This window comes from Falco biarmicus, chromosome 1 (assembly GCF_023638135.1).
Source record: "Falco biarmicus isolate bFalBia1 chromosome 1, bFalBia1.pri, whole genome shotgun sequence".
NCBI classification, from domain to species: Eukaryota; Metazoa; Chordata; class Aves; order Falconiformes; family Falconidae; genus Falco; species Falco biarmicus.
Window position 1 is genome coordinate 61,063,975 of NC_079288.1, and position 15,684 is coordinate 61,079,658.

The window sequence follows — 15,684 nt, forward strand, 5'->3', positions numbered from 1 at the left end:
ATTTTGCATAATCTGACACAGAGAAGTGTCATTTCCTTATTTTCCACTGTCTTCCAGGATAGTTCACTTCAATGGTTAACTAATTTGAAAACAAAAGCAACTTACTTCAATTTTTGTTAGGAGGATCACAAAAAAATCTTGATTGTAAGGAAATAAAATCATATTACTTCAGAGCATGAACAGAGATATTACAAAAACAACAGGAAGACCTGTCCTAGTGTGCTCTGAAAGTTACCAGAAGCTTGTTAGTTTACTGTCCAAGCCCCTTCCTTTAGTGCTACTTACTAAGACCCTTTGAAATCTTGTTATAGAGCCCAAGATCTCAGGTAACTTTTGTCTCAAACTCTAGCTGCCTGCTAAAACCTAATTCTGCTGGAATATGTTTTTTACCTGACCCAGGAGGGTAGAGCTGGCCTTTGAACTTCTGAGCACATCAGAGAAAATTCTGTACAACTTACAGGGTAAACACTTCAAGGGTTGCCTTTTCCCAGTGAGCTTGGCCTGGGTACTTAGGGCATCTGATTAGCAGTCTCTAATAACTAATGAAGAAGTTAATGTTAGTAACCCACTAACAGTGCTGCCAACTTTTATCTCTGTGGGCAGACCACTATGCATAGCCTCAGCCTAACCATTATGGGCAGAAATGCTATGTCCTTCTTTGCATTACATCCCAAACTTAATTAAGCTTTTTCTATTCTAGGAGCGTGTTTTGTAAGGATGACAGATTTTGTGAACACAATATTAAAAACCAAATAAAAAACCTGAGGAATTCTAAGGTATTTCTTGACTCCTGGATTGAATTGGTTTGTAATCGATCTCCGGCACTGCATTGAGTGCTGGAGTTCCTGTGGGTGTGAGTGTGTTTCTGGGTGGAGCAGGGATTTCTGTTGTGCACAAACTTAATTTTGAGTTTTATTAATCTTGAAAAAGAAGATGACAGGGCTGAGGGGGGAAGGGGAGGGGGGTGCCCAGGGAGGATATTAGTACTCAAGAGGTAACTGTGTATTCAATCAGTAAACCCCCACGTAAGGCAGGTAACTGCAACAGAAGCCAAAAAAAAAAAAAAAAAAAAAAAAAAAAAGCAGCAATTGACTTGATCAAAGCAAAGGAAGAAATCAATGTTAGAGAAATAGATGCCATGCAGCAGTGCTCAGCTTTTCCCACTGTCCTAACAATGGGATGTCCAGACACTTGCTTCTGTAATTGCATTGAAATGCCTGTGAATAGGCATCATTAGTGAGAGAAGGAAAAGGACTTGGTATAATTAGGTGAAATTTTCTTTTTGCTGTTTTTTGGTTTTTTTTTTTTTGGGGGGGGGGTTGTTACCCTCTGTTGCTGAGGTTCTTTCTGGAAGATAACATGTGTTCCCATAAAGTTGTGAAATCTTGAGACTGCACTGGAAAACCAAATGCTTCAAACTTTTTGGCAAAAAAATCCAAGCATATCAAAGACTAGAGACCAGAAGTTTGGTTTCTGGTAATTTTCCTTTTTTGCCTTGGGTTTTGAGATGCAAGTACACAATTTCTCACTAGAGAATAGCCATTTTCCCCTTTTCAGTTGGCTCTGAAGAATCACGTTTGTGCTGGGAGAAGGGAATTCCAAGGAGGTTGGTGGCCCTTTTCACAGAGTAAGCATTTTCCACAGGCGGGGTTACGCTAGCCATTAAATGACTAACGTGTAATTAGGAGGCTGGATACTTATAGTTGTCATGTCCCTGATGCCAAGAGACTTCAGGACAGCTGTGGAGCAGTGAGCACCGAGGGAGATCAGGCTTGGCTGACCAAGCAATTTATATCTGTATTTGTTTTTGTGTTCGGCCTTTCTGTCAGCTATCTCGGGAGGCAAGCGACTTAGCATTGCGGACAGTGTGGAGCCTCTCCCATGTGAGTTTTACAGTAAGTGTATGGTAGAAGGTGCTGCTGCTGAGGAGAAGGCCTGCTGCAGGGATACAAGCTGGACAGAAAGGGAGTGCTGGAAAAGGGAAATCTCACGTACTTCCTGTTCTGCTGTGGTGAAGAACAAGTCTTCTTGCCTGTGCCAATTTATCTGCTCTGTCCATCTCTGCCTGGGGAGCTCTTTGATGCAGAGCTGATCCGACGGTTACGGTCTCCTTATCAACTCCATGCTTACCTCTGTTTGTTTTTATTCTGAAGTTCGCTCCCCCGTTTTGCAATAACCCACAGGGTGCTGGGTGTTGCGCCAGCTGTGCCTCAATGAAGGATCTTCATTCAACACCTTTCCCTTCCCGTCACACCAGTCAATGCAACTCCTGTGTTTTCCAGCAGCATTCACTACGCAGTCCAGACTTTAGTCAAGCCTTGGTTGGCGGTCAGAAAGGCTACCAGACCTACCGGGACCTACCATGGGATCTTCAAAAGTAGGTGGCATTTTTTAACTCTGTGAGTCTGATTTGGAGGTGTTATGGTAGTAAAGGATACTGTTTATGGGACAGTTTTAGGACTTCAAGGACATATGTAGATCCAGAAGAGAAATCTTCTCTTGCCTGACCTTGGACCCCATTGCTCTATCCCTGCTCTTTTTGTCCTTTTAAATCTAGGGTACATCATGGATCGGTCTGAAATGCGCAGCCTGAAAAGGGGCAATAGACAGGAGGGAAGTTGCAGGCTGAAAGGGAGGGTTTGGAGACTGTGGTCTGGATGAAAAGAATAACACGTGGCTTGAGTGAGAAATGCAGAAGGAAATCCTTTCCTAGCATGGCCAGGAGCACAAAGATTTTCTTTCTCTTTAGAAATGATATGATGTCTTAGGTTGACACCTTTCCTTCCTGTGATTGTCTTGTCCTGCCCCCAGCAGGCTTTTATTGCAGCAGTGGAGAATCCAGGAAGCTCTTTTGTGTCAAAATCAAATGTTAATAACACAATTTTTGTAAACCATGGATTTTAGTCAGGTCTAGTTGCAATATTATTTCCCCCAAACCCTGCAAAAAGTCCCAGTTAAATCGGTGATGGCAGCATAACTACGTAAGGAGAACACTACAGAGAAGCCATGATTCCTAGGGAGTAATGGCAAGATGTTTTGTGTCTGAAAGCATTTTTGTGCAGTCAGAGATGCTGAATATACTTAGCTTCGTTTTACTGTAACAGTATTTGAGATGGTGCTGCAAAGTTCAGGGTATTTTTACAAAAATAAGTCTCCTAGCTGCTGTGATAGTCTACTATATTCTCTTGAGTCAGAGCAGGGATCTGGTCATAAATGTACAGCAAGCCTCCTGGAATTTGTTATTTCTGTTTGATGCTCTGGCTCCTGGCTTCATGTGGCAATAAGAGATGCTCAATCTTCCTTGAATGTGTTTTTTATCGTTGCCTCAGCAATTGATGAAGCTAAAAAGTAAGACCTCAGAAAAATCCAAAAGAATCTGAAATATTTTTTTTTAATACCCTAATGATTTGACTGGATGGCTAAATTTTTATGTGTAATTGCTAAATACTACAATCTTAGTCTCCTCTCTGGCATTGCTTTGGGTAGATGGCTGTGGATGATTGCAAGATATTACTTATTTTTTCCATCCTCAGTATTTCTAGAAGTTGGGTATTTTTTAATAATTGCTGGACATGCTGAAATAGAAACATTGTTTCTAAATTGATAAAACTTACTCTTTATTCCCACATTTCATGAGGACAATGTCATTTTTAGTCAATACAGTGTTGACTTTGTCAGGAGAAGACTGAGTTCAGTTTTTGGTTCTGTGCTTCTTTAGTGGTACCCTGTTCAATACCCAAAGAGTCTCTGCCCTGTTTAATATCCTTACCTTAAAAGCTACGCTGCTCTGTCAGGTGACGGATAAATCCCCATCAGTTGTGAATACCAGTTTGCATGTGTTACATAAAGAGGGAAAACTTAGTTTTTGAGAGTTCTCTGCCTAGCAGAATTGAAAAGCCATTCCTTTTTCTTCTTAGAGGTAAATCTAGTTAACACGTCTTGTTGATATCAATAGTGGTCTAAATAATAAGCGTGCTAGAGGATAGTTAAATAGCATCTGAGATGAGTTTAGTTGCCTTCTAGTTAGGAAAGGATTTAGTTGTTTAAATAGTTGTTTAGGTTATTATAAAATCTAAGGTACATTAGGGGAAATCTGTGTTGGATAATTAAATATTTACACATTTCTGAAAGGATGGGGACTTCCTGGTCTTAATCAAAGGCCCTGCGTAACCTGTTAAATGTCCGGAGCTCTTTGCTGGGCAGGCATGTAGATCTGAGCGTGGAGCTGTAAGCCTTGCTGTTTGAGCTCATCATGCTGTGCCTCAGTCTCTTGCAGGAGTGGGGCTTCAGTATTAGGTTTTTCCAGTTCTAGGATGCCTTTTTTCACAACATTTCAAGCTAAGTTGAAACTATGGAATGTGTGCTCCATAAAATCCTTCAGGAAGCAAAGCCGCTAAGGAAAACTGGGTGGAGTAGACAGCTTTGCTAGTCTTGTCCCTCCTCTGTTGTGCTGTGTCCTGCAGTCTGGGAAGCAAATGCAGTGTCCTACCCACAACTTCCTTGTGAAGATCTTGTGCCCTGGCAGGGTGGGCTACAGAGTAGCTGGTGGTGCATATGCGAGTCTAAAAGTGAATATGTAGGTGGAAATGCAGTGCCACTTGCACCAATTTGTCATGCGGTAGGTGGGCAAAATGAGTGTAGATTACAGACTGCTGAGGTGTATCAGGAAATGGATGCCAGCCCTGGTGCAAGGACACTCGTGTCCCATTGGCATTAGTGGGAGTTAACCTTCATTACTGCAGGAGGCAGATGTGGTTCCTGCATGGTACCAAACAGAAACCTGTTCTGCTGTTTGTCCCAGAGCAGATCCTGATTCCAGGAAACCCTAGTGAAATACTTTTGATTCTGGTATACACCACACCTCATTTGACTCGTATGGATTGGTACCATTTGTGTTTCCGTGTCACCTTCACTCAGTTTCTGACCATTTTAGACAGGAAAATCAGAATAAGAAAGGATCTCCTCCTAAGCCGTAAAATCTGGTTGTCTTCACTGACTGAGTGAGCTCCAGTGTAAACGCAGCAGCTTTTATGGACTTTGCTATCCTGTTGGACGGTGTTGCAGAAATGCCTGTCTTTATTATTCACAGACAGTTTTATGATTGGGCTTTTTGTGTCAGCGTAAGTTTTGAAAATCAAATAATTCTGTTTCCATCACGTACTCCTTCTATGTCTATATTTCTGGTTACTTAGAGGTCTTCATTCTGAATGAAGTCAAGCTAACACAAAGCTTGGGATGGCTTAATTTTACATGCTTCTGATACAAGACAATCTGAAAACTTCATGTTTTAGTGGTAACGGGGAGACAGATTTTATACAGAAATTAAAATGGGAATTGTCCAGTTTCTCTGCCATTGGAAAATTGCCTGGGGTTTCAGAGTCTCAGCTGAACCTCTTGTCTGAGGAACCTTCTCTAATTTCAGCAGCATTTCTCCCATGAAGAAATTTGTCCATCGCTGTTCAGTGAAAATACATTGCTAGATTACAGCATCTCAATATTTATCTACCCAACCTAGCAACTGTTTATTATGTATAAAATACATAAAAACTTATTATCCAGCCAGAAATGTAAACTGCTAAGGCTGATAGTATTTTTTATCGATTTTTTTTTCTCAAAGCACCTCAAGACAGAAGTACTGCATGCATTCTAAAATCATGGAAAAAAATTGTTTGTCTAAGCATGTCTCTGTTACAGGACTAAAAACATTTAATAATAATAAGGACATTTAATAGCCCACAAGAGATCATCTCTAGGTGACTGTTTTGGGTTTGGCTGTCATGCTGTCCTGTCAGCACCTTTCTTGACCAGACACTGTCAGTACGTGCATGCCAAAGCAGAGCCTGTCCTGTGTTCTGTTTCATGGTTCATGCTGACTTAGCTACACACTGTCTGTGATATGAAGCTCAGTGCAGGTGATGGAAGAGTTCCCACAGGTGTCAGAGTGTGTTTTCTGCCCTGGTGAGGAAGACCTTTGAGGCTTTTCCTCTGAAGGTGGTGTGACTCGTAGAAGGCAGTTTTAATTCTGCTTCTTTGCAAGACGTGAATCAAAATTCCAATAGGTAAAAGACACTCTTATTTATTTTGTAAACTAACAGTTTCAGGCTGCAGTGAGGCAAGTGCATGCATGATTTATTTAATGTGAAGTTTATGATCTGTTTATTGAATGGCACCCTTAAAAAAAAGTTTGGGTATTAGGTAAGATTTTTAATTTTTCTTTGAGACTGGCTTTTTTTCCCCCAGTGCTCCTCTGCTACTAAAAGCCAATAGACGTAACTAACCATGTCCTCCTTATTTCTACCTTGTAAAATGCTTAAGGGGAGGGATCTTTCTGGCTTTGTGTTTATTGATGTGAGCTGCTTCTTGAGGAATTGTTCCTGGCGGGCTTCTTTGTGCTCATGATGGAGGGGGGAACCCAAGTACAGAATGTAGGGCTCCAAATCACCTAGCACCACTCAGGAAAGGTCTCAGAGGGTATTTCTAGGAAAATTCCAGCTGAATGCCAATTGAAAAAGCAAAGACAGTGTTAGAAATTATTAGGAAAGAAAGAGAGGACAACCAAGTAAAATTGTTGTCAGTGTGGGCAATTTGTATCAGTTTTTGTCATTTCTCTTTGTCAGCAAATATTTCAGTCCTCTTCCTAATCAGACAAATCTTACTCTGGGACTTGACAGTCTTCTGTAGAAAGATGAAATCCAGTCCCTGATTGCAGTGTATTTAAAATTACTGCACAGGCATGGTTGTCTGGGAAAGAGCAGAGCCTCTGGGGTAGAGGGGAGGACCACTTAGGGTGTAGGCAGAAGGGACCCTGACAGAAAGCCCGCTGAAGTCAGTGGAAGGCTTTCAGCTAGTATTTTGTTCAGGCTTAAAATCTCCATTTCTGCTCTGGACGATTTCAGTGACCCTGTCACCTGGAGTGTTTTTAATCCTGCTATGCCTTTCTTGGTTACTCTCCCAGTTCCCTCTCTGTTGAGCAGATAGTTCCCAAGGAGTTGTAAGGGACTGCTGGACTCTTTATCTGTGACAGTAAATTCCCACTGTTGAACTTGTATCAGCTCTCTGCAGAGTATTTCAGGCTCTGGTGGGTCATCATGTGGATCAAAGCTGTTTCAATTCTGGGATAGTTACTCCTCTTGTGTGTATTGAATCCCTGTAAGTACTGTCCAGCTTTACACAATGGGATGTGTTATTAGATGAAATAATTGATCTTTGAGGAATGAACCTTAGGAGACAGAGCAAAGCAGCAGCAAAGCTCAAAGTTAATGGGAATGGAAAAGGTTCAGCCCAGCAATCTGTGTTTTTATCTCACAGGTATTTTTGAAAACCTGGATTTGAAATCATCCTGGTGTGCTCAGTTTGCACATCTATTCAAATGGAGAAGTATCCAGGTGGAACAACCTAACCAAGGACATTTTACTCAAAAATACCTTATGTTTTTAAAACCAATTTTTGTTTTAAAAATTAATTAGGAGAGGAGAGTGAACCTTAACAGTCATTCTGTGCTATTATTTATAAGGAAGGGGGACAGTTATTCAGAAAAAACAGAAGGAAAAAAAAAAGACATCCCAGGTCCCAAAACAGTCCCACCCCTCTCTCCTTAAGTGACTTTCTAACAGATACTTCTCAAACAGTTTATTGTCTGGGGAAATTCAGTTTAAAAGCTTGATGTCTGCTTTGTACCTCTTTCAGACGATGCTTTCAAACAGGTTTCATGAATTAAGTGAAAGTCATGTGTGTGAGTAAAATTACATGTGTGAGTAACTATTGTGGACTGGGCGTTCTGTTTGCTAAATGGTAATATGAAACTTGAAAGAGAAGAAATAAAGAATAAGAATTATTAAAAAAATGTTATATACTATGTACAAAAGAATTCTGAAAAGGTTTCAGTTTATATGGTACTTTATATTTAACTGTATCCTGACCACGTTACTTCTGATCTGAAACCGCTCTTTCACTGATATGATAGGTAGTAATTTCTTCACACTCACTGACTGCGGTGTAAAAGGTGGCATTCAGCCTTTCAAATGGGCTTCTCCGACCCAGCATTTTGGTCTGGGGCTGTGCCAGCCCAGGTTCATTATAGCTGAAAGACCTTCTAAGTGTTTTTCCTTCTGTGTAGATTAATTGAGACAACTGCTTTTTAAATGAGAGTATCTACAAGAATGAATGCGAGTAGGTTGTGTCAAGTTAAGTGTGTGTGTGTTTTGTTGGTTTTTCATGCAGCTTAGTCTCACTTCAAATGTAAGAGAAACATTTACAAAACGTACAAGACATGCAAAGGACTGCTAGTTGGAGTGGCAGAAAACCCACCCCAACAGACCCACATGACAAATTAAAGCTGAACTCGCCACTGACTTTATGGTTTCAGCTAACAGTTACTATTTAGAAATAGTCTTCTTAATGAGGCAGAGTCCTGACTCATTATAGCTGCATCTTTTTCATTTCTCCAGTTAAAGTTTTAAGGCAACTTCCTACAGTAGTCTCAGAAATAGCTTTGGAGCTGCTAATCTCTTAACAGGACTGTTTAATTCCTATCTTCTTTTTTTTTTTTTTTTTTTTTTTTTTTTTCCCCCTCCTCTTTTCTGCTGTGGATTCACAGATGCATTTTGAAGCAAACCACAGGAGATGAGAGATTAATAGTTTAGAGGATAACAGGAGTGAAGGAGACACTAGCTAGGAGATCCAGTACAAGTCAGAACAGGTATGAGTGACAAATGAGTATTCCCATTTTCACTCAATCAAATGTCACGATATTTAGCCTGAGTCAGTTGTTTTCCAAGCTGAAATAATAAGGCCATAACTGTAAGGCATTACAATGACATTAGAATGAAATATCAGAACCTGCTTCAATATTTATGTACTGTGCACAGTGTGCTTGCTGTCTTATTCCTGCACACAGCTGCAAATTATTTTAAACTTATTTTAATGTATTTAAACTTATGGCTCATGAGGTAGGTGTTCTGGAAGTGAGCTGTATGTACTTTGTTATGAATGTGGGAACTCACTGAGATGCCTCATACCCTCAGGAGGAGATCCTGGGAACCTGCTTTGCTGGGGGAGGCTGTACCTTAACCTGAAGGTGTGCATGTCTGCACAAATGAGATAGCTGGTTCTAGAATGAAAGACTCTTTGCCACAAATTCTGGCTTCCTGTTCTGTATTTTGTAATGGCTGATAACATAATAGAAAAGTGGCTTTGAGGATCTTCAGATGTCTTTGAGTGTATAGGTAGAGTTAGAATTTGCTGTGAGTAACGTTTTTCAGGCAGGTTTTTGTCTAACTATAAATACTGACCTGCAGACTACTGACTTTCCTTGAGTTAATGTGGATTAGCACCTGTGTAATTAAGAGCATGGCAGAGAGAAGTACTGGTGAGACTTCCTACTCATGTCCCCTGGTCCACTCACATGTCCTTGCCCTTGCCCTGTCATTTCATCCCTTCAGAAAATACTACTTAAAGCAGTGCTTGTCTTTTGCTTTTAGACTTAGCCTGAGTAAAACAGGAAGCATAGGCTGGCTGGCTGAAATCTGTTTCTTGTCCAGCTCTGGTTTGCAGACAGAAATGGATGGAGCAGCTTGGAAAATGTGTAGATATGTACTACACAAAGCATGGGATGCTTTTTCCCAATTTTATTGCACAAAGCATTTTTGGGAGCAAAGGTGCTAGAGTGTCTGTGATGACTGATTTTTTTAACCAATTGAAAACTGCCTATGCTGCTGTATAAAAATTCACCCAGCTAAAAAATAAGTTTTATTCTTGCAGATTTCCAGTCAGAGGTCATGTAAGAAAGTGCATAGTGGGACTCCTACTTAATTTGGCATATCCCAACATCTATTTCAAAATAGTCTTGAGTCATGGTTTCATTTTCAAGGGTGTTGGGTGAGAAGTCAATTAATACAGCTGGGAAGAATCAGCTGATGTTGAGAGAGAAAACTTTAGCTTCATTTTTGGGAGGGATAATTAGAAAAGTGTCTCTCATTAATCTTATCCCTTTGTTCTTCCTTTCCCCCAGAATTCATCAGCCAGCCATCAAAATAAGACATCTTGAGCCCTGGAAAATAGCTCTAATTGTTATTGGAACAGCAGCGGCAGCAGCTATCACCATCGGTCTCTTAGTTTATTTTCTGGCATATGGTAAGTTTCACATAACAAATCACTGTTCCTATGTTTAGTGTATTTTCTTTGTGCTTGTTGTGCTGCACAATGCTGGGAGTTTGCTTTTTATCAGTCCGTTTAAAGCTCTTTTGGGGAAAACCCACTGGCTTTTCTAGAGCTCTTTTGTTCCTCATTTAGCATCTTTGCTGATCTCTTAGCAACGTTTCCTGCAGGGAGGTTTATGGCTGTGGTTTCTGTTGGCTTTCACTTGCTTTCATTCCTTTCACATCTTCCTCATGATTTACATCTGTGATGAGGTCAACACAGCTTTCTGGTCTCCCTTACATGAGTGACAGAACCTTCTGCTTGTCTCGACTTGTGATGTTTCACTGTTCCCTTGCCTTGACCACCAGCAATCACCTGCCAGGGCTCGGCGTTGAGTGGGCACACAGGCCAGGAAGGAAGGTGGCTGACCAGTAGGATGCAGCTCGTGATCCTGTGCGAGCCCAAAGTGCTATTGGCCAGCATTGTAACTGTTGGGGAAACTGAGCTTTTTGTCACTACTTGGCTTAGATCACCTAACTCAATTGAGTTCTTGCTCCTGGGTTTCTAGCTTTTGGAAGCTGTATTTGAATGGGTTGGATACGGGTGAAGGATCATCCACCCCCTAGACATCTAGATATCAGTCAGCTCTAGGTGTATATCAAAAGTTCATTCGTCTTCGTGCTTTCAGTATTACCTGTTTCTCTTATTTCTCTTACAGATCAGAAGCTGTTCTATTACAGTGCCAACGTAAAAATCACCAACATCCAGTACAGTAATGAATTGTCCAGACAGTCCTCGGGAAGGTTTAGAGACCTGAGTGAGAGGGTTGAGAGACTGGTAAGTTTTGACCATTGTGCCTTGCTGTTAAGGATTGTGTGATAGAAGAGTCATTAATGTGAGCAGCACACTTTTAGACCACAGGTGACTGGTGTACCCTGATCCCCTATGGTTAGCAGACCTGGGAAATGGGGAGTCACGATCATACCTGGCAGATGTCTTGCACGTGCCAGTCTGCTTGTTCTAGCTTGTCACCTCTCTTTGTCCCTGCAGTGGCGAAGCAGACATCGACAATAATCTCAGCTTTCTCCTATATCACTAGTCAGTTGTGTGTGTCTTCTCTTTCCCTGCCCTGAGCCTGATTTTATGATTTATGCCCCACTGTCTCTAAGGAAAGCATTCTTGTACACCCTCTCGTTTATGGGGTGGGGAACTCTACCTGGCAGGCTGTTGCCGTGTGTTGACAAAACAATACACAAGCCCTTTTCCTGCACCTTTGGTATGTTTTGTTGGGAAACACTCCTACAAATAGCAGAGGCTGCTGAGTGGCTCTCAGTCATACAGTAGCTATGGAAATAAATAGACACACTGCAATTTCCTTTCTTGTTTTCTCTTTGAGACACTTCCCCACAGATGATAATTACAGAGTTCAGCTCTTTACAGCAATAAGCATGTGATTGTACTTGTATCTTTTTGTGCTTCATTCATCAGAGTTTGATGTGTATCTCTTACCTCCTGTTTAGCAACCTTGCACAGATACTCAGTTAATAGGACAATCAATGCTTTGCTCCCCACTGTGATTTAATTTAGGGCCGTGCCATTTGTCCACAACAAAATGTGAGCTGTGGTGAATATTGTTCTGGAGAAGCAGGGTGCTATATAGGGATTTGGCAGTGCTAGCATCTCTTTCTGGCTTCACTGCTGAGGACCTTGGAGATCTTAGTATTTTATTTTTTTTTTCTATACTTGTTTCCTTTCTGCCCTCTTTACCTACTGGGGACCTTACCATATTTCCCAAGATTTGCTCCTGGTGCATATCTGTATGTATAGAGTCTTACATAAGGTGCATTTACTTAGGTGCTACTACTTGACAACTATTACTTAATAATTGCAGGCTTTAAACCTTGTGATATAGGACCTTGGAGAGGGAATGTTCTACCTGACCAAGAAGACATTGTGTATTGCTGAGACAGGAGGAAGGCAAGGGCTGGGGAGAAGTCTGAGGTATAACGCTTCATTGAGTAAAGTTGTATCCCTTTCTTCCACTCGTTCCCTCTTCATTTTTTAAAAGTGTGGCTCCTTTGGCAAGAAATTTGGTTTTAGCTAAGAAGTTCTTTCAGACAGTGTCCAATGCTGTCAGATTTCCTCTGAGCATGGCTATTAATTTAGATGCTTGAACGGAAGCCAATGCTTTAGAAACCCTGTCTCCTCTATGGGTGCTAAGCACTTCTGACAGTAGTGACAGTAAATACCAGCGTTGGTTGAGCAGTGAGAACCATTATTTCGGAGCAGTTAATTGTACTTGATAAGTAACACCATAACAAACATACAGAGAACTGTGTTACCTTTCCTTTGTTCCTGTGACTTTTCTTAAAAGCTGTCTTTAATTCAGCCATTAACTGCTACCTCTCACTCAAATTTTGTGAGTTCTTTGCTGTAATTTTAGGTCAGCTGATATAAATGGTCCATGCCATAAACTTTGACTTTCTGCGGGTTTAGTTCCAGGTGTTCCATCTCATAAGGATGTATGAGATTGAGAATTGTCCATAAGCTTATTTAAAGTGACTCTATACACTAATGACTAACAGTATGTTCTTTGTAAATCTGATTGTCTACAGGCAAAACTCAGCTTGTAGTGATAAAAATCAAAGCAATCTCTCTAGAGACAGAATTATCCTCTTGACTTCTTGACAGCTGTCTCAGAACATCTGCATTTTTATTTTTAGAGTTTTCACACCATCTCTTTTAATAGAGGAGAAAAGAGTGGAGTTTTTAATCACATTTTCTGCTTGGTCTGGATTTACCAAAATCCTCTGTAGTCTTTCCCCAGCTGTTGTATAGGGTTTTGGATGTCCAAGCCTTCCCATTGTCATAGTAGTAACAATACCTTAAGCTCATATTGTGAAACAGTGAGTCAGTGTCAGTGCAGATAAATGCAATGTCTTTCACAATACTTGGTGCAAAGTGAACAGAAGTGAATCATCTCTGATAATCAGAAGCATTCAAATTACCTGAGTTAGTGCAACTCCCTGCCAAGTGCTCCCTTCTCTGATCCCTCCCTGATGAAGCCTCCTTTGTTTCTCCCCAGAACAACCCTGAAAGGACCTCTTTTCAGAGCTGATGTTTCATCAGGAAAAATGTTTTTGCTCCCATAGAGAAGTCATCTCATGTCCTCCTTAGAACTGGCAGAAGATGTCCTGATGTTTGCTTTGGTTTCAGAGTTGAGTAGTAACACCCATCTTGTGAACAACATTCCTGACTCTCTTATCTCATTGAAGGTGGGAGGGAATGCAGGGAGATCGTGCCAGAGAGCTGATGAAGCTGGTGCACCAGTCAACATCTCAGGGCTGACTGGAAAGTCTGGAAAATGTCTTGTGGGGTGGAGCTGGGGGGACTGAGATAGATGATGAAAGGTCTTTTCTCCTTGCCTTGCTTCCTGCGAGTGTCTGTGAGGGTTCCCTTTGTGCTCTCTTGAAAAAGCAGACCTGATTGAATGCCTCTGCGGAAAGAGATGTTCAGCTCACCAGAGCCTCCTCATTTTTCTGGCGAGACCCTGTTCTTCTCTTGTTCAACTAAAATGGACCATGCCAGGCTGTCCCCTCTTGCACTGGATTAAAAGGGCACAGTCACAGCCTTAATGGCTTCTTCTTCAGGGAGCCTCTCTTTTATAGTGGGTTCATATAATGCTTGGCTGATCTGCACAACTTTTACTGACTAGTTTTCTGCAACTCCTACACCAGACTTGATTTTTTTTTTGTTTTGGTTGGGGTTTTTTTTCCCCCAAAAAATGTATTAATTCTTTTGGATTTCCCAGGAATCTTGGAGGCTCTAACTACCTTCTTACTACAGCATTCCAGGAAAGATTTCCAAGGCCTTGCTTTAAACTTTGCTTCTTCAGCCCCTCTGGCACCCCAAAGCGTGGAAGGAGCTGAGATAGCTCGGTCTAGATAGACCTGAGTGACTAAAATGATCTCAGTTGCCTGCTCTGGGCAGTAGCACTAATTGCCCTGTGTGCAGGAGGAGGGTGGAAGGGCTTTGTGTCTAGTGTGGAAAGTCATCTTTGACTTCAAGGGGAGGAGGTATGCATTCAAGAGAGCTTGAAATGAGTACTTCATCAAGTCCATCTTAAAGAGAATTGTCTCAGCTTCAAGGCTGGCAAGCGTCGAGCTGTGGGAATAGTGGATACCAAGTAGCTGCAGCATGTGACCCCTTCAGTACGTGGCTGGTTGCTCAACAGAAACAGACACCAGCCTTTACTCTGTCCACCAGTGATTTGCAAATGTACCTTTCTGCTCTTTTTACCACACCACAATAACTTTCTGATACTTTCTCCTACATGTTGCGAGCTTTCCCCTCTTCAAGGACAGCTTATGCCACCCTCCTCCTTTCCCAGGCACCTAGTATCTCCCTGTCTCCTCCTCTGGCCAGAGCTGTTCCCAGCCCTGCTCTTGGGCTGCTTCTCCCTGTCCTAGTCCACGTGTCTTTGTGGACTCTTGCGTTAGACACTGTACCCTCCTCTGCTTCTGGGGCTGTGCCCCATCCATTATCCCCTACTCTCTCCTGCTCCCGTGTGACGGTAAGCCAGGCTGTGGGTTGGGTGGATGGATGCTTCTCAGGTAATGAGTGTAGCATGGCTCCCTCCTTCGCTAATTGGGTGGCTGGGGGAGAGGCGAGATGTTTGTTTTCCCTCCATGGGTGTCTTGAGCCATGGAATGGACTGGGCATGGATTTCCCCTGTCATCTCACTATCTGCAAGGCATCTGGGCTCTCCCCCGTCCTTCCACCATCTGAAACCAACACAAAACTATCTGGCTGGATCTGGGCAGAGTGTTTGGGGGTTCTACTAAGAGGCTACCTGGGTACATCCCCTGGGTAACTACTGCCTATCCCAGTATTTCTATTGAAGAGATGGAATGTCATCAAGTAATCCTTGCCTCAGGACTCAGTACTGTGTGTCAAGACTTCTCTTTTAGAAACAGACATCTTGCTCCAGTGACTTTGAATAATAAGAGAATTTTCTGTGTCCTTAAGTACAGATGTTGGGGAAAGTTTTTAATGAATACAGCTCTTGAAGTCTTTCCTGTCTGATAGAATTGAATTAGTGTTGGTTTAATTTAGAAATAGTTTCTCTACTGAGTATTGCAGAAGCAGTTGTGATACCACAGGAAAATACTGCAGAATGGTTCTGATGACTGTTTCTGTTCTTAGTCAGTTTAAGGACTTATTGCTGAGTCCCTGTACTGGAGCTGTTAATGAAGTAGGCAGTTTTGTCCCTTGGGAGATGATGATTTTAAAGGTTGTTAACACATTTCTCTCACTGCGAGGGGGGAGAAGCAGAAAGGCAAGCAGGTGCCATGCATGTCCCTCCCCACACACACCTCCTGTTCTCTGTGCTGCTAAGGTAAGTGAGGGTCCCAAGGACTGTCAAGTGCAGTATTTGGCACTCAGTACTTCTCTGCAGCTCTGCACCGTCCCTGCCGCTTTGTGGCTCACCAACAGGGCTTGTTAGCTGTATCCAATGCCTCTGCTTAGGTGCCTTCTGTGCCACCA

At 42.0% G+C, this 15,684-nt stretch overlaps 1 protein-coding gene across 1 annotated transcript in view; it reads left to right on the forward strand.

Annotated features, from left to right (window-relative positions):
- The first annotated feature begins 2,213 nt into the window (after positions 1-2,213).
- Positions 2,214-15,684, forward strand: part of LOC130158723 (transmembrane protease serine 11E-like) — a 41,757-nt gene continuing 28,286 nt past the window's right edge. The window contains exons 1-3 of the mRNA XM_056359666.1: positions 2,214-2,377; positions 10,010-10,131; positions 10,856-10,974. Coding sequence (XP_056215641.1) covers positions 2,214-2,377; positions 10,010-10,131; positions 10,856-10,974 — 405 coding nt within the window. The remainder of the gene's footprint in view (positions 2,378-10,009; positions 10,132-10,855; positions 10,975-15,684) is intronic.